At 36.6% G+C, this 26,605-nt stretch overlaps 1 protein-coding gene across 2 annotated transcripts in view; it reads right to left on the bottom strand.

The window, feature by feature from the left end:
- The window catches only part of LOC119790064 (inactive phospholipase C-like protein 2), a 56,683-nt gene that overhangs the window by 13,553 nt on the left and 16,525 nt on the right, over positions 1-26,605 (bottom strand). For both annotated transcript variants that reach the window (XM_038295388.1, XM_038295387.1), the window contains exons 3-5: positions 14,289-16,769; positions 8,273-8,476; positions 3,023-3,098 (exon numbers count right to left, since the gene is read on the bottom strand). In XM_038295388.1, the coding sequence (XP_038151316.1) occupies positions 3,023-3,098; positions 8,273-8,476; positions 14,289-16,769 (2,761 nt within the window). The remainder of the gene's footprint in view (positions 1-3,022; positions 3,099-8,272; positions 8,477-14,288; positions 16,770-26,605) is intronic.

Raw genomic sequence — 26,605 nt, 5'->3', positions numbered from 1 at the left:
GTATTTCCCAAATGAAGACACCCCGGAAAAGACTGGATACGCCAGCCGATCTCCACCATCTATGCGCATCACCTGCCATCAGAGCAGCAAGACTCCCTATTCCATGTTTCCTCTGATAGCACATTACAGACTGCTAGTTCCCTGTATGTGTACTGAAAGACTTCTGGATGTCAGTAGCAACAGAGTATGCAACACTGTCAAAAGCTGCAACTGATGAACTGTTGCCATTTGCATCCCCATGTCTGACCTTTCTGCACTGATAATACATGAAAAACAAATACGGATTCCTCAGAGTTGAGAATGATCTCCGTGTGGATGAGTCTAAAATAAAGCCAAAAATCTGCTTTGTTCAAACAAGCAGAGCCAACCGTTACATTAAATAGTTGCAGATTTTTTTTTTTTTTTTTTTATGTTTAAACTCTCAGAAACATACATCTTTGAAATAAAATTTTAAGTTTAAAACACACTGTTATCATGTATTAGAAAGAAATTAAAAACTTGCCTTTATTTGTTAAAACTTTTAACCAGAAACTGAGGGGTCTGTTTGGAAAGTTTCCCTCTTGATGATGCTTCATGTTTTTAAAATAAATCCAATTTTATTTTTAAATAAAATGATAAAGAGACTAAAAACTGAAGTGAGTTGATAAAAGATTGTCTGGTTGTGTAAATGTGACGTATAATTATATGGATACATGCGTTGGAGGGGCGTCGTGGACAGCAGTGCATGTTAAATTGGGGGTGGCACCTTGAAAGGTTGAGAAACACTGATTTAATGCAGCTACTTTATGGCATCAAACTAAATGCAATAAAATTACATAGAAGAAAAATATGTTAGCTAGATGTAGTTGAATAGGCTTAAAGATCCATGTTAAACCATTTCCAAATTGAAAAAGCAAAAAAATATACATTTTGTGTAGTCACAGTCTAGTCTAGTTCCACTAGACTAAATGTTTCTATTCCTATAAAATACAAGGAGGTTTAGTTGTGGTAATAATGCTCCATCCATTTATTGTATAATCTAGGGCTGCAACAACGAATCGATAAAATCGATAAAAATCGACTTTTAAAAGCGTTGGCAACGAATTTCATCATCGATTAGTTGTGTCGCGCGATTATTGCGTCATCCGCCGCGCCGTCATCACTGCCTCTTGACTGAAAGAGGAAGAAAAAAAAATATGGCAGAGCGAGTCAGCACCGCAGGTGCGGTGTTGCCAACTCAGCGACTTTTCAGACCCCTCCAGCGACTATTTTTCAAAAAGGCGACTACCGACAAATCTGGCGACTTTTTTCGGTGTCACTGGCGGCTTTTGGAGACTCTTACGTGAAAGCATGTATCGTTCCTACTCTGCCGTGGGGCGCCTCCCCCATCCCAACCGCGTTTCCCCGCAGGAGTCCCTCTCAGCGCTGCAGTCAGAGCCTCAGCGTCCAGACTACAAATGAAGCGCGCATGCACCGGGATTGACGGCGCAAATTGATCACAATAATTAAAATAGCCTGCGCTTTGTAAAGCGAAAAAAGTGATAACATGCAACTTTTTTCAAAAGAAATTAACATGGCACGGAACCACCATGTTTGTTTGGTTTTAAAGTGGGGAAACGTAACGTTAGTTTCTCAGGTAGCTCATCTGATGCTTTCCTTACCGTGTTAGTAGGTTACAGACAGTGATAAGGTTGGCTACTTATTTTACTTTTAATTTCATTTGAATTAGCTTAAGCAGCGTTTACATTTACTTTATAAATAAATTAACTTGCAAATTATGAGGGCAAGGCTTTTAAAGTTTAAATCTTCTGGCAAAGATAAAGTAAAGAAGATCCTGCAATTTATGGAAGTAAAGCAGAATAAAATCCAGCAAGATCAGTAATATGTCAATTAATTATATGCCACATTCCCATGTAAATATCTGTCTTTGGAGGATGTGTTTTTTACCACCCCTAGTTCTCTCATTTTTATTCCAAATACAATTTATAATTTGAATCACAGGGCTATTTTTATCTCTATGGTTCAGTATTTTCTCAAGTAGCAACTTTAACTGCTATACTTTCCTGTCTTAAAAGGCAGAACTCTTCTGGTCTAAAAAAACTCATTTGTTGAAATGGGGGGGCCTATTGTTTGAACCCCTTAGGGGCTTTTAAAAACAAAAATGTCTTTTTTGCGCTTTATGAAACAAAGTACCCTATATTTTGTGGATGTACAGCTACATTTCTCATGTAAGTTTGCGTAGTTTTAACACAAACATTTATTTTTCATATTGCACCAGTACAGTTAATGAGCAACCTGTACTTGTGTGCTTGTTTGTTCTGTCTAAAATGTTTATTTTGGAATAAAGAGGTTAATATAAAAAATATTTTTTGTCCGATTCATCGATTCATCGAAAAAATAATCGTCCGATTCATCGATTTTTTAAATAATCGCTAGTTGCAGCCCTAGTATAATCGTATTAAGCACATCCACAGACTCACTTATTTAAAAAATAATTGGCTATGTTACCAAAATTTTCTGTGATGAGATTGACAAAGATGTTTAGAATTGCATGTATACCTAAATAAAAATAATCTGCTTTTCACTTAAATTGGCATAACTGAAAGTAGAGAGAACTGTCTATTCAGCATGTTTCCTCAAGTGTGTGAACTGAATAAACTTTGTCCCTGACCTCACTAAGTCAATATGTCACAACGCGCTTGAAGATAAAACTAAAGGCTGGGTCAAAGCTGTGAATTTGTAATGCAAGAATGAGGTCATAGAAACAAATAAAAAGGCCAGCGCTGAATATAGTCAAAAGGAAGTTAAATGATAACTGTTGTTTTGTATGGATCCATGAGAAGCTGTGGGGTGAAAGTCATTCCACTACTGTGATCTACTATAGTTTTAATAACATTTTAATACAGTGAAACGTTCTCCAAAAATGCAAATTTAAAAAGTGCACGAGTAAAAAGAAACCAAACCGTCCTTCCTGTTTTGGTCAAAATCTGCTCTGATTTAGACATATATAACTAAAAATACAATTTTTATGCTTATGCCTTACCTGCTCTCTGAGCTTGCAAAATCCTCTCATACACACCATCAGAGCTCTCCAGCAGCACCTTGCTGGTCTGGATCATCTGAAATAAAAAAAGCATAAAAAAAATAATAATAATTCATTCACGTAAAACAGAGAATGTAAGATGTTTTTGCAGAGATTTCTGTGGGCAAGGTCATTAAATGCGTATTTTGCAAACTGAAGTTAAAGGAAAGTTTTGTTGTTTTAATTTCTTGCAAGCTGAGAATATTTCTCATTTGAAGCATAAAAATAAAAATAGTAACCCCTGTAATTGTCTTTAAATGGGAGCAGAAACTGATAAAAACATAAACATGTCAGTTGAATTCACATCATTAGCACGTTATCTGTGACAGTACAGCTGTGGAGGAAGCTAAGTTTAGCTCCTCTGGTGCTATGCTGTGCCCTAATTGAATGCAACCCTGATCTGCTGACCTGAAGACTGTAGGAAGTTGCATGATGAACCATTTACATATTAAAAGATTTCTCCCAATCATGAATGCAGACAGAAAATACTCTGTGCTCTGTGCGGTCTGCATTGGAGTCGCAACAGAATATGGTTTCAGGCTGAGGTTAGAGAAGGAATTGTCGACAGATATATACAGGTAAGAAGAAAATATATGTGGGGCCATGTAAGTTGTATCTTCACTTATCAGTCAGTAACTGAAATATGTTTTTTTTCCCCCTTTATAGGGTCTATATGGTGATTGGCTTTTTAAATACTGAAAAATCTAATATAATATCTACTACATGTTATTTTTCCTTGAAGGTAACAAATAAGACATTATGTGCAATACGTCTTGATAATGTATGTAAATATTAAAGCAGGAAAGGGAAACTTCTGTAACAATTTTTAGGAACGTAAGCCTTAAGATTGCTGAATGCAGCCAATTAATTATTTAGGAATGCACTGTTGGGACTAAACTATTAAAATTTGTCTCGCACGCAGCCCTTCATCTCTTGAGAGCATATTGACCATGCAATAGGTTTTAGTCTTTAACATATTTTTACCAAAAGGAAACTATACTCTGAATTACCAACAACCACATCCTGAAAAGACTTGTAGTCTGTCATCAACAGAGCCACTGGCTTTAGTTGTCTTTAATTAGTTACTCTTTCATACATGTTTAAAAAGGTTATAATAGGCATTTTGATTTTTTTCTTAGTGTCTAATGACCAGGTAAAAGGTGTGGAAAGTTTAAAAGTCCACACCCTGCAGTGGGTTATTCTATTCCACGGAGAACTAAGCTGCGTTGGTTCTATCTTTTTCATTCTAAAGGTTTCTGACTGAGCCTAATAATCAAAACTTAATAATGCTGGTTTTAACAGCAGCTTTTGATTATCATTTCAGTAACTGTAACAGTATGAGAAAACTCATTTGGTTTCCATGCACACAAACCTATTTGAAATTTTGAAGCTTAAACCCAGGCGTTAAAGATATCAACCGAGATAATGCAAAAGGTTTTCTGCAAACAAAAACAAACCCATCATGTCATTTTTACACAGTCTATGACCTGCTGCTGGGTGCCGTGTTTTGGGCAGAGAGTAGCACCAGGCCGGCACCATGAATCACCATGTTATTCTGTGAGCAGTAATAACAAAGCATTTGTATCGCTGCAGCTGTGGTTCCAGCACTTAAGAGCTGTGATTACCTTCCTGATGGGTAAATAAATTACTGTCTTCATTGCACAAGCAGTGTCTTAAATAAATATAAGAGACGTGTTTTTAAGTTAAAAGGGTGGACGGGGCTTTATTTGGACACTAAAAACCTCCTAACTACCATGGTCATGTCTATTATTGTAATTACTTCCATGACACCTTGGTGATAGAATTTATCTTACAAATAGTATAACATGTTTGATACGGTCTGGGTTGTAAGCTAATTCAATTAAAATAATTATTTTAAACTTTAAGGCCACAGGTTTCAAAAAAGGCATACTTATAAATTATAAAGCATTTCTCAAATTGTACACTGCCTTTACTGGAATGTTGTCATATATTTGGTTATAAAAACACAGCTTTCCTCCCAAAAATCATAATCTAATCTGCTTATTAATTCTACACAAGAACTGATATGGTTTTTGCAGCCAGACTAATTTGAGTAAATGTGAGTAAAATAATCTAGTATGTCCAAAACCACTGATAAAATGGAATAACCAGTCCACAGACATCTCTAGGATTGAAGGAAAATGGTTTGAAAAAGAAGAAAATGAGTAATCAGCAGTTGTTTGGATGAAAAGGCCCTGTTGGTGTAAGAGGTCAGGGGAAAATGGGCCGATAGGCTCAAGATGATTGAAAGGCAGCGATAGCTCAGTCACTCATTAACACTAAGGTATGAAGGACACATTTGCCTTAGATGTATACACATCTACTATATTATTAGTTTTTATGTGGAACTCTAGTGCAGACACACTTAGAATAATTACAGAACAGTCTATTTTAGTCTTACAAATTCAAGTCTAAAATACACAATTTTAAAAGTAGATGTTTATTTTTTAATCTAAACACTTCTTTCAAAACCAACCAGAACATAGAACATCTCATCAGTATAATAAACGGTAAGAAAAGCAATAGTTACACTTCTATGGTGTTCAAATGAGCTCTGCTAGTCACCATAAATAAGTTGCAATGTTTGTCAATAATTAAACAACATTTACAGAGATGAGACTTGCTTTGCAGGGCACACCAGGAGAAATCTTTATTAGATGGTCCAGGTGGCATTACCTCTTTTTAAGTCCCCTTAAAACTGAAAGATTCCATCAGTTTGTGTTATGAATGTGTGATGGAGAAGGTTACGGGGGCTTTCAGAGTCAGGCTGTGATATTAACCACCATTAAAAATAGTGAACTTTGCCTATATAAAAGAGGCATAAACATAAACCAGTACACATTATTTGGAACCATGAGCAGCTATCCTTCTGTTGTTGATTAACTAATTTGAATTAGAAATAATACCCAGATTTGGTGACAGCCAGGATATGAAATCCTACTTAATTTCTATGAAACACTGCAACAGAAAGCCTTGATCAGTTAATAGAAATGCTCACACATAGAGCTCTTATATTTCCTAACTTCCTGCCTATTTTGTATGCCTTACTATAAACATATACAGCATATTTACAACATGTTTTTGGCCCATTTTATTATCGCTATCCTCCAACAGTAACCCAATAGACTGTATTCAGACATGTAAACCATCAAATGACCAAACCATCTCCAAAACCAAACCAAAGAAATAGTTATTTTAATCATTTTGTCTAATTTAACAAATAATTTTACAAACATGTCTATCTGTTTCAATATCTGGTGGCAATCATACATCATTAACATTGTGTTACTGGTTGTTTCCTTATCTCCCTCTGATTCATGCTACTGTCTACAGCCACTAGCTTTACAGCTCTTCAAGAAGTTCTTCCTACATTTGTTTGATGTTCTTCCATAAACAACAGCCAGGTTGCCTCCACCCAGGCTAATTAATCAGCCTTTCACTTTAAGAGTGAACTGAGCAGGGTAAGCCACGTAATCACTCTGCATCTAGGTTATTTCAAGATGGTACCACTCTAAATGCACTCACATTTTAGTCCCAGAAGAGGCCGATATAAAGATAGCACAGGTAAGTATAGATAGGACTTAATTGTGTTGCTGTGAAATTCTTTTCACAGCTTTTACGAGTAATTAAATGATCCAAACAGAATTTCTGTAATCTAATCGTGTAATAAACTCTTCTACACAGCAGTCCATAAATGAGCATATGTTTTTAATTAATGAAACAAATACACTAATACCGATATGATCTGTGCCCTTCCCCTCTCTGTGCCTCCTATTGAAGGTTATAACACATAGTCATATGTGTGTTTCCTAAAAGTTTTTTTGATGTTAAATATCTAAACCTTTCCATAATCAAAGCCTTATTATTATTTTCAATTTACATTTTTGGAGGGAAATTTGCTTTACAATGCTGCTTCACTGCCCTACCTTAGTTTGTTTTAAGAGTTTTAAGCGGTACTCATTTAAAAGTGTTATCACCTGGAAATGCGACTTTTTATGATAAGTGCATGCGTTGGTGTTGGACTTTAGTTGAAACCGGCCAAACAATCCAGAATATGAAGTGGCTTGTCTCTTTTTTTTCATGTGGGCTCTCTGTTAAAACCAGAAAAGCCCATGAGGTTAGGCACTCCACAGAATCACATTTTGAAACCTCATCTTTAATTTACTTCATTTGTAGAAGGATGCTACCATTAGCCTGGCTTGCTTTCTTTAACCCCAGCTATAATCTATCAAAAGCGGATATTCAAACAATCAGACTCCCAAGCAGGCAGTCGATATCTATTATACTGACAATAGGTACCGACTTATATCCAAACTCTCAATCAATAGGTATATGAGTTTGGGAAACAATGCTTAACAAACCACGGCAACTTAATCTCAAAATGTATACCTTTCTTACCCCAAATGACATTACTCCTCTAAACAAAAGGCCTGTGGAGTCATAGCAAAAGTCTGGAGAGCTTTTTTCTCCTCTGTCATGGTGTCATTTCGATTTGTCGTCAGAGGGGACAAAAGTTGGCAAAAACTCTGGAGCTTGCACTGTGCTCCTTTAATATGCGTAAAACAAAATGATTTATAGATGGTGTGCTTTGTTTAAGAAAAGGATTTTAAGGATTTTATTACCTTTAAAAATGTATGACTAGAGAACAACAATTCATGTAAATAAACAGAGTTGTTAGATCTTTATTTTACTTTTTTTCCTGCTTATGTTGCAGTAGTCCATGTTTTATTCACTCTGAGCCCAAAGAACATGTTCTGTCAACCATAATATCTATAATGACCTCAGTGACACATTGCATAACTTTTCAACATTGATTGCAGTACCTACGTAGTTCCAGGCTATATTACCTAATCATTTCACTATGTTCCTATTATATTAAGTACAATCAGGATATTGATTTAATAGAAGCCAAAGCTGGGTTGCTAGATGAAAATCAGCTATTGACTGGGAATTTGATACATTAACAAATTGCTGCTCCCTTTCTTTTAAAAAGAATTTCTAATTTCTTTAAGTTTGAGACTCTGATTCGACAAAACAAACTTTTTTTAACAAGACGTTATAAATAAACATCTGAGTGCATACATACAACATTTGTTGGAAAAGCTGCCCATGAGTTACTGCAACATTTAATTTCTCCTTTGTACTGATAAACTAATATTTGAATTGAACTGATTTTTGACTATTACTCACAATATCGTAGGTGCTGACGACCTTTTTCAGGACCTCTGGGAGCAGGCCTTGGAGCTCCAGGTTAGGGTACTGGTCAGTCAGGTTAAACACCAGGAGGGGGCTGTTGTCAGGCCCTGTCAGTCGAGGGGAGAGAGCCAAGATGCACTGCTTGAGGTTGGCCACCGCTGAAAGGCCGCAGAGCTCCTTAAAGGACACTATGGCATTCTGCATTGTGGAGAAAAAAATACAGATGGGGAAATGAATTTCCACTGTTAAACAAAATATAATTAAAAACAGGGTTAATCTGGAAACCTTGTTCTTTTTTGCCTTTCAGTTGAAACTTTATTTCAGGTACATTAAAAGCAATAAAACCAGATCAGCTGTGTGACAGAGGGGAAGCTGGAAGCTGTCATTGCCTGTGAGAAGTTTCTTTTTGGCACTTGTTAGCTACTCCAAAGCACCCAAGCCTTCTGTACTGACACAAACATCAAGTGGAAATGAAACATGCACCCACGAAAACACTAAACTTCCTGTGAAAGGCCAAATTTAACCCTAACATAAACAACCGCAGGGACAAACTGTGACGGAGAGATCAAGATGTGTTAAAGTCTCATGGTTGCTGGCTTGTTATCTCACAATGCAGCAGCGATATAAACAGGAGGACCAAAATAACATCTAATATACTGCCTGAAGGAACAAAACATTATGCCAAACACAGTGAGGCTGGATGTCCTACACTACTTTTTTCATGAAACTAGAGAGTACTTTGCTGTAGAGATTCTTACACAAATATTAGGGAAAATGTTTGCATTGGATAATATCTTTCTTTCCTAGATAAACTTGAGTTAAATCAGTCTTATCTATGTTGCCTATTTTAATTAAGTCTTAATTTAATTTAGTCAAAATATTGTCGGAGTTAATAATGAGCTCCTAGATCCTAAAAAGAAGGGGGTGTTGGAAAGGGGAAGATTTTTGAGCACTGACATACAGATGATTATTTTCTCAATATGCTATTAATAACAATCATGGAAAAAAAATCGAATTAAGGCTATGGGTCACATGTTGACCCCTTGAACTATAGCTGCATATTTCACTGGTAGCTGTACTTAAATGTGTACAATGGTGTAAATACATGTTTTTATCTCTACAAACAATTCTTCTTTTTTCCCCCACATTTACATGATAAAAACTGATACGACTTATAGAATGTGACCGTACTTATATCATTTAATTTATTAAGGGGGGAAGAAAAACATCCAAAACCAGGTTGAAAGAAGCATCTCCTTCTATTCAAGAATTAAGACAACAAATTGTTTGGACATTTTTGTCCATTTTTCTTGGTAAACCAGCATATTATCACTCAGACTGGACAGATTGCAACCATGAATATCAATTATCCAACTTTGACAACCTCTTAATTCATTTTATGTCTAGACTTTAACTGGGCACTTTTAACATACTTTAATGTAAAGGATTCCAATACAGCTCTAGCAGGATGTGCTGGATTGTTGTCCGATTGGAAGGGAAGGTTTTTTCTAACTTCTAACAGCATTATTCTAGAACTGTTTTGATTCTGGCTTTATCATTTTTCCCAATAACTTTGACCAGCTTTGCTGCCGGCCATACGGTGAGATATCAATTCTTAAAACACAAATTATCTTGCATGAAAGCAAGACATTCTTCAAAAAGCTTGTTATGTGTCCTACATGGCCTATGGGAAAAGGTAAAGTGAGTCTGTCATGGCTTTTTACTGCAGTAAAGCTAAATTAGAATTTCTTCTCAAGAGAACTATTTTCTCAACACTAGGGATGGGGATCGAAACCCGGTTCTATCAAGGACCCGGTTCCACTTTTTTCAAAACCCGAAAATCAATAATGCTTGGGCTTATCGATACCACTATCGAGTCTGGTCATTTTTTTTTTTTCTCCCGGAGGTCCTGTAACATAATTGTGTGTCCCTCGAGTCACGTCACAGCATTTAAATCTAATCAATCCAATCGCTGCAGCATGTCCACCAATATTTTAGAATGAAGTTGTAAGCAAACAGATATTAAAAGTAAAACAAGTGAAGTCTGGCAGTTAACTTCGCTCGCGACTCGAGGATGGCTGAACGGACTAAAAGGTCTAAAGTCTGGCTTCATTTTACCAAGCTCAAAGATAAAGGAGAAGCTAAATGCAACTTATGTTGCAAAATCATCTCTTTTAAAGGGGGGAACACAACCTCAATGGCCAAGCACATTAGTATTGTGCATCAAATAAAGGCCAAATGCAGTACCTTCGACTGTCTGCGGGTTGAAAAGACTCCTCCTCCTGCTGCTGCCACCGCACCACAGTCGGGCCCGTCTTCATCATCCACTCAGAGTACCACTGGTAAGCGCGCACACAGACTTTGTAGCTTGTCTGGTCAGTTAAAAATATTAATTGTGAAATCCGTCTTGTAATCGGCAGCATACAAGCTAGTTAGCTTGAAAAGTAAATAAAGTTTCAGACGTGCTGCGTGATGATGTGTTCAGATTGGCTCAGTAAAACGACAATTAGGTTATCATGATGCGTTCAAGTGTAACGTAAAGAAAAGGGAAATTGAGTTTTTGGTGAGAAACATGAGTAATACAGTTGTATATTGTTCTAATTATTTTAGAATATATACAGGTGCTGGTCATAAAATTAGAATATCATGAAAAAGTAGATTGATTTCAGTAATTCCATTTAAAAAGTGAAACTTGTATATTATATTCATACATTACATACAAACTCATATATTTCAGATGTTTATTTTGTTTAATTTTGATGATTACAAATGACAACAAATGAAAATCTCAAATTCATCATATCAGAAAATTAGAATATTGTGAAAAGGTTCAAAATTGATGGCCCCTGGTGCCAGACTCTAATCAGCTAATTAACTCAAACCACCTGCAAAAGCCTTTAAATGGTCTTTCAGTCTAGTTCTATAGGCTACACAATCATGGGGAAGACTGCTGACTTGACAGTTGTCCAAAAGACGACCATCGACACCTTGCACAAGGAGGGCAAGACACAAAAGGTCATCGCTAAAGAGGCTGGCTGTTCACAGAGCTCAGTGTCCAAGCACATTAATAGAGAGGCGAAGGGAAGGAAAAGATGTGGTCGAAAAAAGTGTACAAGCAAGAGAGATAACCGCACCCTGGAGAGGATTGTGAAACAAAACCCATTCAAAAATGTGGGGGAGATTCACAAACAGTGGACTGCAGCTGGAGTGAGTGCTTCAAGAACCACCACACACAGACGTATGAAAGACATGGGTTTCTGCTGTCGCATTCCTTGTGTCAAGCCACTCTTGAACCACAGACAGCGTCAGAAGCGTCTTGCCTGGGCTAAAGAGAAACAGGACTGGACTGCTGTGGTCCAAAGTCATGTTCTCTGATGAAAGTAAATTTTGCATTTCCTTTGGAAATCAAGGTCCCAGAGTCTGGAGGAAAAGAAGAGAGGCACTTCATCCACGTTGCTTGAAGTCCAGTGTAAAGTTTCCACAGTCAGTGATGGTTTGGGGTGCCATGTCATCTGCTGGTGTTGGTCCATTGTGTTTTCTGAGGTCCAGGGTCAACGCAGCCACATACCAGGAAGTTTTAGAGCACTTCATGCTTCCTGCAGCTGACCAACTTTTTGGAGATGCAGATTTCATTTTCCAACAGGACTTGGCACCTGCACACAGTGCCAAAGCTACCAGTACCTGGTTGAAGGACCATGGTATCCCTGTTCTTAATTGGCCAGCAAACTCTCCTGACCTTAACCCCATAGAAAATCTATGGGGTATTGTGAAGAAGAAGATGCAATACACCAGACCCAACAATTCAGAAGAGCTAAAAGCCACTATTAGAGCAACCTGGGCTATCATAACACCTGAGCAGTGCCACAGACTGATCGACTCCATGCCACGCCGCATTGCTGCAGTAATACAGGCCAAAGGAGGCCCAACTAAATACTGAGTGCTGTACATGCTCATACTTTTCATGTTCATACTTTTCAGTTGGCCAACATTTCTATAAATCCTTTGTTTTTATTGGTCTTCAGTAATATTCTAATTTTCTGATATGATGAATTTGAGATTTTCATTTGTTGTCATTTGTAATCATCAAAATTAAACAAAATAAACATCTGAAATATATGAGTTTGTATGTAATGTATGAATATAATATACAAGTTTCACTTTTTAAATGGAATTACTGAAATCAATCTACTTTTTCATGATATTCTAATTTTATGACCAGCACCTGTAATTACTGATGCCAAAAATTACATTTAATTTAAAATACAATTATTTATTTGCTAAATATTTTCCTAATCACTAAAAACATGATGAAAAGTGACAGACATGTTAATTTTTCTTCAAAAAAAACACCTGTTAATTTATGAGCTGATATTTTATTTCCTTTTGTGTGACACGCATATTATTTATTTAATTTATATACATTATGACATTTTATTTTTCATTTGGTGCTGCTGATATATTCTAGTTAGTTTTATGTCATTTTGAAGTGGCCTATTACATTAGCCATGTTTATTAAAGTCTAGAAACGTTTTTGTTATGCTCACTTGTTAAGCAATAAAAGCAATACCAGTTCCGGTAAAAACTTATTGTCGCATCGTCTTTCCACCAAATAACAGAAAAGTATCGATAGTGGTATCGATAGAGACTCGAATCGATAAGGAGCATCGATAAAGGTATCGATATCAATAAAAATTAACGATCCCCATCCCTACTCAACACACATTCATTGATTCATGTTCTGTAAATACCATAAAAATATTATCACACAGCAAAATTATTCTTATACATTTGTGGTAATTAACTGATTTGAACATAAAAAGGCCAGTCTTCAGCATTTTATATACAGCGGCACTAACTTGTATATAAAAATAAATTTAATAAGTCCTTTAACTTTAAAAAAAGTTTTTATTTTATCCATTATAAGTTAACAAAGTCTTAATATTATGCATACAAGCACAACAGAGTGTAGAGCTTAAATAAATAAGGATAGCTTTTCCACGGGCTCATATGTGCATTCTAGGTCTCAACATTTACTCAGTGTGTAGCTAATCTTCATCTATCACCGTCTAATCTAAAGCTCTTCCAGTCTTTCCACCACTTTGGCATTTAAAAACTGCAGCTTTTCATGAGCGGCCTCATTTGGCAGCGAATCAAAGGCTTCACCTGCCATTTCTGTGTAGACACCATAGCTTAGATGAACCTGCCAATAACTGGAGCCAAACTTGGCTGATGTAGCACAAACAGATTCACAGACAGAAACAGATGTACTGCTGCAAAGTGGAGCAGGTGACTCTCCTCTCAAACAACAATTTGAAGTAACAAGTTTAATTAAAACATTTCAGATAAATAAAAGCCATAAACATAAAGTGGCATAATTCAAAAAAGTAAAAAAAAAACCACAGGATTTTGTTCCCAAGTTTGAAGACCTTTCGTTTCCCATCCAGGAAGCTGTTTCCCAAGTCAAAATGTCAGAAATAGCATTGAGTTCCAAGCTTTATAAAGTGGACCAAAAACAAAGGCTTGTTTTGGCTTAGAAAACATGCAACTGAACCGGACGAACGGCAATGGGCAGTCGTTTGGGTTCTTTATTAGCCTACAACACCCTAATCTGTCTATGTCTGTTAAAGGGGGGTCGTTAGGGTGAACTGTTGGCCTAGCTGAACAGGTGAGATGTTCTGTTCTAAAACAAGTCTTTGTTTTTGGTCAAATCTATAAAGCATCAAACTCAATGTTATTTCTGACATTTTGAATTGAAAAAGCTTCCTAGATGGGAAGCGAAACGTCTTCAAACTTGGATACAAAGTCCAGTGGATTGTTTTTTGACTTTTTTGGAATGTATATGACTTGGATGACTGAGAATCTTCACCAGTGTAAAGTGGCCTAAAAATACAGACAATTATTATTTTCAAACCATGATAAGACATGTCAATAACTTAGGAAAACCCTGTGGTCAATCCTCAAACATTTTTAAGTATGAATAAAAAAGAAATCAAATTCAGTCATGTCTTACCTGCATGTTTTCCCGAAGGTCTGTGGCCTCCCTGAGTGGCAGAAGGGCGGTTTTAAAAACCTCATCAATGGCCTTTATCTGCAGGACTCTCATACTGGCATACTCTCTGCTCCTTTTGCCTTTCCTTACAGACAATCCTCTTTTGTGTGGCTTTCCTCCTCCCCTTCGATTGGTTATAGCAACATGGACAAACAGCAAAGTATGTGGCAGCAACTCTCCTGTTAGAGTCTGAAGTGGGACGTGGCGGAAACCTGGCTGTAGACACTCAAAGGGGATCGTATACTGGCCAATGAATTCATCTCCAATATAGTCATCGTCTAGAACCACGAAGCGCACCATAACGAGCTCAGGGAGGTTTATCTGAAACTCAAAGCTCTCATCAAACAGTGGGTTGTCCCCATTCTGGTGGACCGTTTTAGTTCTCTGTTCTGCACAGTCCGCAGGAATGCCATGTATTTCCACATATACATAGGGGTCCACCACGTCTCCTTTGGAACCTGAGCCTTTGGGTTTGGGGAAATTTTGTCCACTGATTATCTTGATGTGCAAGAGCTGTGGAGAGACCCCAGGCACTGAATCTTTTGTGTTAGCACTGAAATATGAGACCTGCTCCCTCATGATTGCTGGCCGAAGAACATAGCCACAGTTGCCATTCTGACGGAACCAACCAATGTTCAAATCCATCATCAGACCTGGAGTCTGGTAGTTCATAGCTACAATCTGGCAGCCACACTTCCAGAAATCTTGCGGATTCATGTTACTAGAGTCGATCCGCATTGGGCTCGGGTAAACTCGTGCAAGAAACTTCTTGTTGTAGTTAACAAAGTCTCCAGGGAAATCGCAGGCACAGCGAGTGGCAAACACTTCATTAAAAGAGCAGAGCTCCCAGGGCTTCTGCTTTTGGAAAGATGTCGGAAAGTCTTTAAACTCAACAGACTTACACAACGTCACCAGGTCGGAGAGGTCCTTCAGCAGAGGGATCTTTTTGTGTGCATTAGTCTGCTGCTCTGCAGACTCGATGCTCATTCTTTGAGACATCTCTGCCCCCTCATCCTCATCCGTCACCTCTCCTTCTGAAGCAGTGCAGTTTGTGTCCAGCTTTTTACCCTTCAGCAGGATCTTCCCCTTCAGCTCAGACGGAGATGGGAGGTAACAGTCCTCGAGATTTGGAGCATCTACGTGGATCCTGTCACCAAGGATCTTCTTCAAATGCTGAAACATGACTTTCTGCTGCTTTACAGAACAATGGTTTTCCAAACAGAGAATCAGGGGAAACTCTGAGGCAACAAAAGCGTACTTATTGATGACATCTACAACACTGCGGAAAACAATCTGGGAGGTCATTGTGTGACCAGTGTAGATAACAGGCTCGTTATCAGGCCCGTCCCACACATCTAGCTCCACACATCGACAGCCCATCTTCAGAGCACGGATATACCCAGTTACATCTGAAGGACCTCTGAACTGATCCTCTATCAGGTACGTGTTGTGGGAAGCATTGATGTAGTAGTGAGACAGTGGTTGGTTCATGTCTTGGCAAACAGATTTGTGCTCAGGGTCAAAGATGTGACACTCTGCAGACATAAGATAGTTAGAAAACCCATCAAGGGAGAGCCATCCTTTAAGTTGGCCCTCTTTGGATGGTTCATACTTATGAATGACCTCTAAGCTGGTATCTTCACTGACCTGAGCCATTCCCTGCTCTGCCTCCAGAAAAATCATTAAGTCTTTAGTATCAAGAAACTCCTTATTGCTGGAAAACTGAACAAAAAGAAAATAAATCTCTGGTCTTGTACAAAGATCATGAAAGACTTCAGCAAACTCCTCTTTTGTCACATCAGACCCACTTTTGTCAAGAGCTTTGTGAAGCTCCTTGAACTTCAGTTCTATTTTCACATTTTTTAAACCTGGGCTTAGTTTCTTTATTAGCTGCACGGCAGCACACATTGGTATCTGTCTGTTGTGGTTAACATCTTCTTCATCGAAGAGGTCGCTTAACCAAGATGAGCGCAAGTTGTTCTGGCTGCTCTCGATCATATTCAAGGTATGCTTCCCATAAGAGATAAGGTACCTTAGACCTGTCACCCATATATTGGCTACATCTGCTGTGTTTGCCACCAAGTCCAGGGACTCATAATTTTCCCCAAAGATGATTGAAAAGGCACAATCCTCTGATATCTGATCATAGGTGCCATTAGTTCTAAAAGTTTCTGTATTCTTGCCAGTCCGAACCTCCTTGATAGATTTCACATCAATTTTTGCCTTTTCAGACTCCTTCTTTGTTGGCTCCCATCTCAATGATTGCATGTCAGCATCAAGAAGAAAGTAACGGTGGTAAACGCGTGAATTGGATCGCACTTTTTTCAGCTCTGAGCCGTCCACCATGGTGTTAATGCAGTCGCTGACCCGGCTAATCTTCTTCTCAGTGGGCATGCTGCTGAATGAGACAGTCTTCTTTCTTTCTTTTCGTTGTTTTCCATCCTGTAAAGAGAGAAAAACAATCTCAATCTAAATAAAAAGAAATCCTCTCATATATAGCATTGTCATCAGATGATATAAAATTGTTTTTATTATATATATATACACACACCAAAAATATGTATTATGATACATTAACTTCCTCTAGAGTAATGCTGAGGAAATGCAGAACTCTGTGGGACAAATGTGAACCTGCTGACATAGGACATAGTGTTGTAAAGCAGAAAAATGCTGCTCTGTGTGCATTTCAGTTCACTGTAATTAGGTTTCGGCCATTCACTACCTCCCTCAGAGACTCCAACCCTCTCGCCACATTTTTTTAAATTTATTTCCTTGTAATAAAAGAAGATCATCTTACATCCATTCCGATTTAATTTTCACAGCGCGATAAGTCAACGGAACGAAACAAAAACAGCAGTAGAACGCGTCCAGAACAAACCAACGAGGTAAGGCCTTCTAGGTTAAAAACTCCTCCTTCCTTTTTTGCTCCCGCTGAATATCTTCTCTGCAGAATCACAGCACCAACCTTGCAGGGTGACTTAAGGTAGCTGTCTCTGCTTATTATGGAGAGACAACTGGGAATATCCCTCGGCAGACTGTCGCCCACTCAAATTCAGCCGTTTAGAGCAGACACTTGCTATGTATTTATTTATTTTCACCACAGGGACACCCTTTACATTTGAGACTGTTCACATATTTTACATATTCTAACAATCACATCCTAACCATAATGTGTGGGCCTAATGGTACTGGTTGATACCAAAGGAATCTATTATCTATGATGTGGGGATAAAAATAGCTTGTGCTGCTCTCCAACAGAAACTCTTGATCTTATTGTCTTTGGGGAAAGTAGTGGAGCACTCAGACACATTCAGATTCACATGTAACCCAACTCAGATGTTTACCCTTTTACATACTGCAGGACTTTAACTCTATTATTTTCTTCTTATAGACCTTAAATGCATTGAAAAAAAATTTTGGAGATGATGTTAAGAAGTATAAGTTTGACTCCTCTGCTTACATTTTTTCTTGTGATTTCTGCACATAATCATCCCTCAGCAGGTTTTATGATAGGCGCACATGGATCTGTGATGCTTGGTAAATACCAATAACATTAACTGGGTTTTGTTTGGACGAGGCTGTGAGGGAGCAAGGCTTTAAAAAACAGCCCCTTTATAATATCTCTTTTTAACAGCAAAACTAATAAACATTAAAACATTTCAAAGAAGCAGCCAGTAAAGACTTCAAGCAAACTAGCTAAAACAGTTACATAATAATATCTTCAGACTAATCTATTATTGTTTATCTATGTTCTATTCAGATGTTCTGATGGAGTCTTGGAAACAAGTGGAAAGTTCTCTGAGAAGCAGCTAAGGGGAACAAACAAATGCCTTTCCTTCTTCTACACGTTCTGCTACTTACCTCATCATGCAGAAGAGCGGCTTAAATCTTACTGCATGACTGCAGATAATCCTCACAAACAGAGAAAGGATGTGGATGTTTTGTCTTCATGGTAACATTGAGTTATGCTCACAGTTTCCTAATATAATTATTAACAGCTTTTTTCAGGATTTCCTTTCGTACAAAAAAAAAAAAACCTTTAAACAACTGTGCATACACCCTTTCATCTCTAGATTTCATAAGTGGAAGAATTAATTTTGGTTAAAAGTATATTTTTAGTCAGGTGGGTAAAAGTATCCACTGCTATTTTTTTTTTATGTTGTTTAGAATACAACACTAGCATTTTCTTTAGATAGAACAGCTTTCTAAACATGAATATATCTTATCTATTTATTTCCTTATTCCGAACCCTGCGTTACCTTCTAACAGAACCATAAGTGAAATATAGCTTTAACAATCTAAAGTAAGATTATCACCTTTATTTTTTTTATAAAGTGTGATCTTACATGAGTTATGGTGTCTATGGGTTATAATAGTGTTATCATGCCGTTTGTTATGACTGGAAGCTGAAAAAGAACATTTCATACCTTAGGAATTACAGCACCGGTGAGTTCATGTTTTGTTATAGTTATTGATTAGTTGGCAGAGGGTTAATCACAGGTAACACCATTCTACTGTAGATTATGATGAAAAGAATTAGCTCATCCATGATTCCTTTAATACAGTACCAAAAAAAAACTCCTTTCTAGATCAGGAAATACGCATTATTCCTTAAAGGATTGTCACTTCTAATTGCTGCGTTTCACTAAAAAAAAGAAATAAATATTAGATTATGTGTTTAGAATTTTGCAATAACATGATAGTCAGTCTAATTGATTGTCTGATAAAGAATAAAAAATGTGTTTCTTTTTCATTTAATTATTTACTGTATGTATGGGTTAGAAATGAGTCGCTATATGTAGGAAAAAAAAAAAAAAAAAGATCTCCAACTGCTGACGGATCCCAAGTGGGACACTGAATCCCCTAATGTAGTGAAAAGCACATTATTCTAGCTCAATGAGCAGTTATGAGAAGATCACATGGGACCTATTACTCTTTGCTCTACTGTTCCACCTATACCGTTAAAAAAAGTAATGGCCTGAACAATACTGCACCATACATTGAAATCCAACCTCAGCTGCTAAAAGAAATGTAGACGAAAAGCAGCCACATTAATGACAATATGTACTGCAAATAAATAAGAGTGAAGTGTGTGTACACCAGCTGAATCATCCTCTAACTCTGCTGCAGACGATAAAGGCAGCACTACATTCTCATCCAGTACTGCCAAAGGACATGAATAAGCTCACGTCTCTCCAAAAACATTAACATTTAAATTCCACTTTAACAGGTTTGGGTATTTTATGTCTCATGATAAAAGGGTAACTACACGTTTTTCATGTCAAAATGTTATTCTTTCCCAGACTTAAATCAAAGAGCTCTAAATCCTAGCCCGTCATCTTCTTTATGTTAATGAATTTCAAGCAGACATTTCTGAAGTGGTCAGGCTTTAAATATGGAACTATAAAAGAAACGATGAATTTGAAGGACAGAATGAGGGTCCTAAACAGGAAGTATGAAAGGAATTAACAACAGAAGGGAAAATCAAAGTGGGAAGGACAGAGTGAAAGAAAGACAAAAAATTTGGAAAAAGGATGGAAGAAAGAATGTAAGACAGAGTGGAAGGCTGGTTGAGGAATAGATGGACAGAAAGAAAAACAGCAAAGCCAATAAACTGACTCCTGGACACAACATTTAGGAAAACAGATAACAATAAAGTCATGTTTGCTTATACTCTGTAAAACCTGCTAAAAACTTAATATCAAACGGCAGTAAGACTGCGTAGGAATGCTGCGCATGAAATCACACCAAAGGCTGGATGCTTGAAGTATAACTAACAAGGTGCTGCAGAAGAGCTTAAACTCTGTTCTTTTAATTTAAAAAAGATAGTAGCAACTTATATTCAATCAAATCTGAACTTGAGGTTAAAACTAAAGATGCAGTTTTACAAAATTTGAGGTCACACAAAGATGCAAAGAAGCCACTTCTGTCCCCAGGAACCAAAGAACACAATAAATTCCTGCAGGATGTCCAAAGATAGTAAGCAAGATCTTTTCCCAGACAAATATTTATTCTAACTTTTAGCATATCTAAAAATTCCTTTTTAGAGCGATAAAAACCCCGTCTTAATATAAACCATGTTTAGGGTTGCTCCACAACAAAAGCATTGGGTTTTCTCCCAAATCTGCAAATAATTGGCATAAAAAAAGTACATGGCTCGAATCTTAAAAAGCTACATCTTCCAATAATTTAAGAATATTATGGTGAGTTAAAGGTCTTCCATCACAATGGAGAAATGTGTTACAATGCACTAGGATAGAAAAACACTGGAGAAACAGACCTTAGGAAACATAAGGGATGTTAACCCTCATATCCTGTTGTCAATAACTAAACAAGGATTCGTCACAATTAATCATTAATTGAGTTAGGAGTGGCTATCCCCTAAATTAAGGGATATTTACATTTATTCTGAAAAAAAAAGGCCAACACAGGAACCAGTGAATCTTTATGTACAATTCATATAGGCATGTTGAAATGATAAAAACTCTATCCCTCTGTTAAATAACAAAACAGTTCAGAAGTTTGAAAAAGATTTTCCAACCTCATCATGTCTCAAGCTACAAATGTCGAACGCACAGAAGCAAAATGAGTCATACAAAATCCCTCTTATTAAAAACAAAGTGGAAACAAATGCACTAAAATTTTGTTGCGGTCCAAAGGACAGCACAGGTGACATTTCTAATTTACATAAACAAGAATGTCAACAAAATGCAACCAGATTATTGAAGCCTAAATGATTTGGTCCAACAGCAACTAGAACAGAAATGATTAGCAAATCACCTCCAGCTAAAGTGAATTCTTGTTTTTAAAAGTTACTGCTGCTGGATTTAGAAGGATTGTTTTAGGGATAAAACAATCAATAAGATCAATTGATTACTGAAATATCTTTCGGCCAATTTATACTTAGACTTAGGCAACTTCTATTGTAATGTATACAGTGTATACAAAACGAAATGTCATTTAGTACAGCTCTTCAGACGGTAAATTCATTTAGCAATGTATATTGAATTTAGCAATATAATAATCAGTTACTGGAGAATACAAACTCTAAAAATTATATTTGCACAACAAAAACCTAGTCGGAGCAGTAATCAAGCCAAAGCCATACAAAAATGCTTAGATTATGCATTTTTTTTTTTTTTTACTCTGCTCTATTCAGAAGTCCTCAAGCATCTTTTTTGTTACTAAAAAACAAAACAAACAGCAAATGATATTTTTTTGAAGTGTAGAAACATGCTGATCTCTAAGCGCAGGGTAAATCCTTTTTCTTACACATAAAGACATGTATCTATTGGAAGGACAAATCTGAGTGAATCCCTTGCAACACTCAATGTTTCTCATAGAGGTAGAGACTGGGTTTTACAGCAGCTCTATACCTCCCTTCTGCTCTGCAATAAGGTTTTACTGCAGTACTATATACCTCAAACATTAACGAGTAGAACAAAAAACAGTCAGATCAACAAAATAGAGGGATAAGCCCCAATGCAGCTTAATATTTTTTAGGACATTCAAGATGAGTAAAAGTCCATCATGGACAAGCTGAACACAAAGTGAGTCATAAAACTGTCACACTTCATTACCTGCCAAGTACATGTAGTTTCATCATGGCGTCACTGTTTTAACAGCATCTTGACTGATTCATGCACTGAGCCAGATAGTAAGATCAACCCTGATAGTCTGAAGGTTTATCGGCATAAAAGATGTGCTGAGATTGAAGATAACTGCCTGATTAAGATAATGACACTAATGAATGCTTTAGATTAGTGGACAGCTTGTGTTATATCAAGCAATATCAGTCCATCAATGCTGACATCAAAATACAAATAATTTTAAAAGCCGCTTGGCAAAACTTTGAATGCATTTTATATCTTTGCTTAAACAGAAAAAAAATATAGCGGAAAAGCAACTGTAAAACTTGTCTGTGTGACGCACCCACAGTAAGCAGTAGTCAAGAGGTAGACTGTAGGTCAAAACCTCCTAAAGTGGAATGGAATTCACCTATTACTAAATGTCTGGCTGTGTATTTCAAATCCCTGTCTAGAATAAGACCTTATGATTGACATTATTATTAAGATCTAGGTACATGAATTTAGGATAATATCCATGGCATTTAAATAAATCTCTGAAGAACTTGGGCTGTAAACTTTACAGCTATTTCCTACCATAAATCATATACTAGGGATGCACGATATTGGGATTTTGGCTGATATCCGATATGCCGATATTTTAAAACTCATGTAGCCGATAACCGATATCGATACCGATGTTAAAGCTGGACAAAAATAAGTAGTCATTGAAAATAGCAGTTTTGTTATCCATTCTGACACTTTGAAAAATAATATACTCAAATATATTTTCATATGCTGATATCAAATAGATTTTTTAAAACGCGGTATCGATCTATTTTACTTTCAAAATCTCGTGAAATTTCATTGTTCTGTTACAAACTCTCGTGATATTTTGCAAATTTTTGTGAGATTTTGTTAGTAAAATAGATTGATACTGCGTCAATATATCAACATATAAAAATATGGCAAAATTTCGTGAATTTTCGGGGGATTTCGTAGCATAACGATGACATATAGCAATATTTCATTAGTAAAAGAGATTGATATGGTGTTTTTAAATGGCAATACATCAGCATATGAAGATATTGTGATATTTTAATGTATCAATATTTTTCCCCTCGTCTTTAGAAGTTTTTAAATCTGTAAAAAAGAAGTTTTTTAGGAAGAAGTAGTATTTTTTTTTTTTTTTTTTTTTTTTTTTTTTTAGACCTTAGAAACTAAGAAGTTGATCAAATATCGGGTTAAATATCGGTGGGATGGCCGATGTCCGATATTCAGTTTTAAGGCTGATACAGGCCGATACCGATAGGGGGCCCATTATATCGTGCATCCCTATCATATACATATAAAAATCTTGGATTGCCTTCAAAATAAACATTTTACAACTTTCTATTAATAAATATCTGCTTAAGAACAGCCCAGTTTGTGTTCTAATACTTCTGCTACCTGCAGTCCAATGTACCATTTAAAATTGGTTGCAATGAATTTGAGGCCACAGGCTATGCACGAGTTGGACCTAGTATAATTTTTTTAAACATCCGACAGCAATTCTAGAACCCACAACTAAGGAAAACATTTTTAGAAGCAGCCAATTCACTGGGGGACCAAACCCTATTTAAGGAACTGTTGTTGAACATATTTTGCATCTATGAGACAAGCAAGATGGACATTATTGCATAATGAGAGAGGCATTTTATCTATTATCTTGTGAAGTAATTGTTTGGGCTCTGAACAATACTGGTCGACCATATTTATTAGCATATTGTTTTCCCTTTAAACAGGGTGATTCCAAAGTCAGTTTTTATTTTCTGGCAGAACTGTGAAAATACTAGAAAAAAAAAAGCCAAAGTGGCTGAGACGATCTATTTGTCTGACAGGATGTGAAGTGAGACATAAAGTGGGAAGAAAACTGTAACCATTGGGTCATTATTTTCTTCTGCCAACAGCCACCCACTTCCTGCATGAGTACAATTCAGTGACTGGACTGTTGCATGAAAAAAATAATACAGCTCTTTGGGTTTAAGTGGAATCTGTTTTTAACACTTCATTAAATATTCTAATGTAATACTTGGTGGAAAATAATTTTTTTTTATTCAATCTGTTAAGGCAAACTAATACATCATCAGCGCTTTAATTTCCATAAAACTCTTTATCCAATTCAGTAGAATATATGATGCGGCTAAAATAAAATATTGTTTTTTTTGTTGTTTGTTTTCCATAAAAAAGCCAGATATGGTTTGCATTTGGGTAACATGATTGCTGTGTAAACATAGCCATAGAGGGCCATTGTTTTTATGTCAAATTTTACATAATATATAGAGGTTAGTGTTTTTTTTGGTGGCTTCTAAATTTGAATTGTTTGCTGCTTTTTATAAACATGCAAGAATATTTTATCAGTTATGGGGTTTGATGTTTTAGTGAATTTGCATAAACAATGTGTCCTTTATGGACATTTTTTCCAAACTAACATCATTATATTATCAGTATTTCTTCCTTGCTAAATATAAATGCAGAAACTGTACTTGCGATCTGTTACAGGTTTAGTGAATCCATTTGTGTTGTAATTACATCTTTATACTCCTCATAAATTTGCAGGTTTAATTCAGCAATATGTTTTCTATTTCGCTAAAATTATGAAACATTTGCGCCCTCTGTTCAGCAAATTTTAGACAGGGAATAGGATTTTCACCTGGTTAGATGATCAGCTTTGTTCAAACTATTCAGCTTTCATGTGCACTTTAGCCTTTTAAAGAATACGCCCTTAGTCATTCCTAGAAGTAGTCTGTGTACTGCATCTACAGTATGCCCATTACTATTGTTAGAGTCCGGTTTTCATGTTCACATGCATCCTGTAGACTACTTGGTTTCTCCTAATTTCCTTTTATGATAAGCTACTATAGCCTGTTTATTCTGTGGAATAAATGGGCTATAGTAACATATAAATGGACTGCTGTGCACATTGCAGAGGGCTAGGGTTGTCACGATACTAAACTTTTCAACTCGATACCGATACTAAGGAAAATATTCGATACTCGATACCATTTTCGATACCACAAGCATAAAAACAAAGACTCCAAAATTCAACAGAAATATTTTCATTAATAAATAAAATACAATAAAAATACACAATAAAGGTTGTATGCTGTGCATAATATTAAGCAAGCTTGATAAAAAACTTTAAAAATTCAAATTAAGTGTTCCTTCCTTGGCTATGCTTTGCACACATATCAATGACACTAGCCAAACCGGTTAAGAAACAAAAATAATTCTCAGCAGCTGCACCTCTTACAAAAAAAAAGTCTGAAACTGAAAAGTGCACAGAATTATTCAATCACACAGTGTTCTGAAAGTGCATTGTCCTCTATTCTGCACTTTAGATGAATGACTCCTTAGGTGCCACTGGTGACGGCACTGTATCGATACTTTTAAAAACGAGTATTGTATCCGGATACGACATTTTAGTATCGATACTTTTTTGAGTTTCGATACTTTTGACAACCCTACAGAGGGCGCAGACCGTAATGTTTGTAACAACCTATGCATAGAAGGTACAAATAAAAAGATTGAGACCATCAGAGTCCCCAACACAGTAGAAGAAAACATGTCTGTGTTTTTCTTTTATTATAATTTTAGTTCGTTTTGGTAGGATTCATTTGACACAAGATGTGAAACTGCATGTGTATAGAGTGTATTGTATCGATCTACAGCAGGCAGGTAACTATTACAGCTGAAATACTATGAGCGAGTGGTTGGTAGGTTTCCAACCACATCCCCCAGTCACTTCAGAGAAATTGTTTAACAAGAACTGAATGCTCCAAGGGTGAAAATAACTATGCAATGTTACCACTGAGATGCATCTTGATAACCACTTTCTCTGTGCATATTTAAGCAGTTGTAGCTGGTAGGTAGAAAGAACAACATCGCCTCTAACTGCAGATGAAGTCATGTATGCAGCAGATTTTGTTCTCCAAATAGGAAGATCTTGGTTTCACAAAGAAAAAAAAAGGAAAAAGGTGTAGGGTATCACTCATGTTGGGTATGGATGACATTTTAGTTAGCTTCCAATAGTGATTGAAAGATGTGATTTGCACATGTTAGAAACAGAACAAGTTTCTTCTGTCCCTCCTTTTGGGTTTGAGTGATGTCAGTAGGTCCTTCCTATGACTCAATGAGCATTTAACCCATCTGTGTGCTGCATTGAATATTAAAGGTCATACAGCTCACATTAATGTGATTCAAGCAAGTTTCACTTCTTTCTTGTGACACATGATGCTTTCTTGTGACAAGCAGCAGTATCATTTAGTTCAATGAGCATTTTCCTAATAATTTTTCCTTTGGCACCGGACCAGTAGTCTAAACTGAACAGAAAAAAGCTATGTTCGAAGCCATACTAGGAATGCACTAATAGCAAATGTTTTTAACATGAGTATAACTTCTATTAGTTTATTGCTTGCAGATACCAAAGGCCAATCCAAATACTAACTAAAAGCTTAGTCACAATGAAGAGATTTGATAATTATTTTGTGGTATACTGAGCATACAGAGGAGGACTTTTACCTTCAATCCATTAGCTTTGAGATGCAGTTTTTTTTTTAACATCAATTGCAGTCAGCCTTTATCAATAATAGCTCTGCTTTAAATTATGCTTGAGAAGTTTTCAGAGCAGCAGAGTACTGCTTATAGAATATTCCCAATCTTTGGATTAACAGG

Source organism: Cyprinodon tularosa, unplaced genomic scaffold (assembly GCF_016077235.1).
Source record: "Cyprinodon tularosa strain WSP-4 unplaced genomic scaffold, ASM1607723v1 ctg354, whole genome shotgun sequence".
Classification (NCBI taxonomy): Eukaryota; Metazoa; Chordata; class Actinopteri; order Cyprinodontiformes; family Cyprinodontidae; genus Cyprinodon; species Cyprinodon tularosa.
The sequence above is the reverse complement of the archived record's forward strand: the minus strand, read 5'-3'. Positions and strand labels throughout refer to the sequence as shown.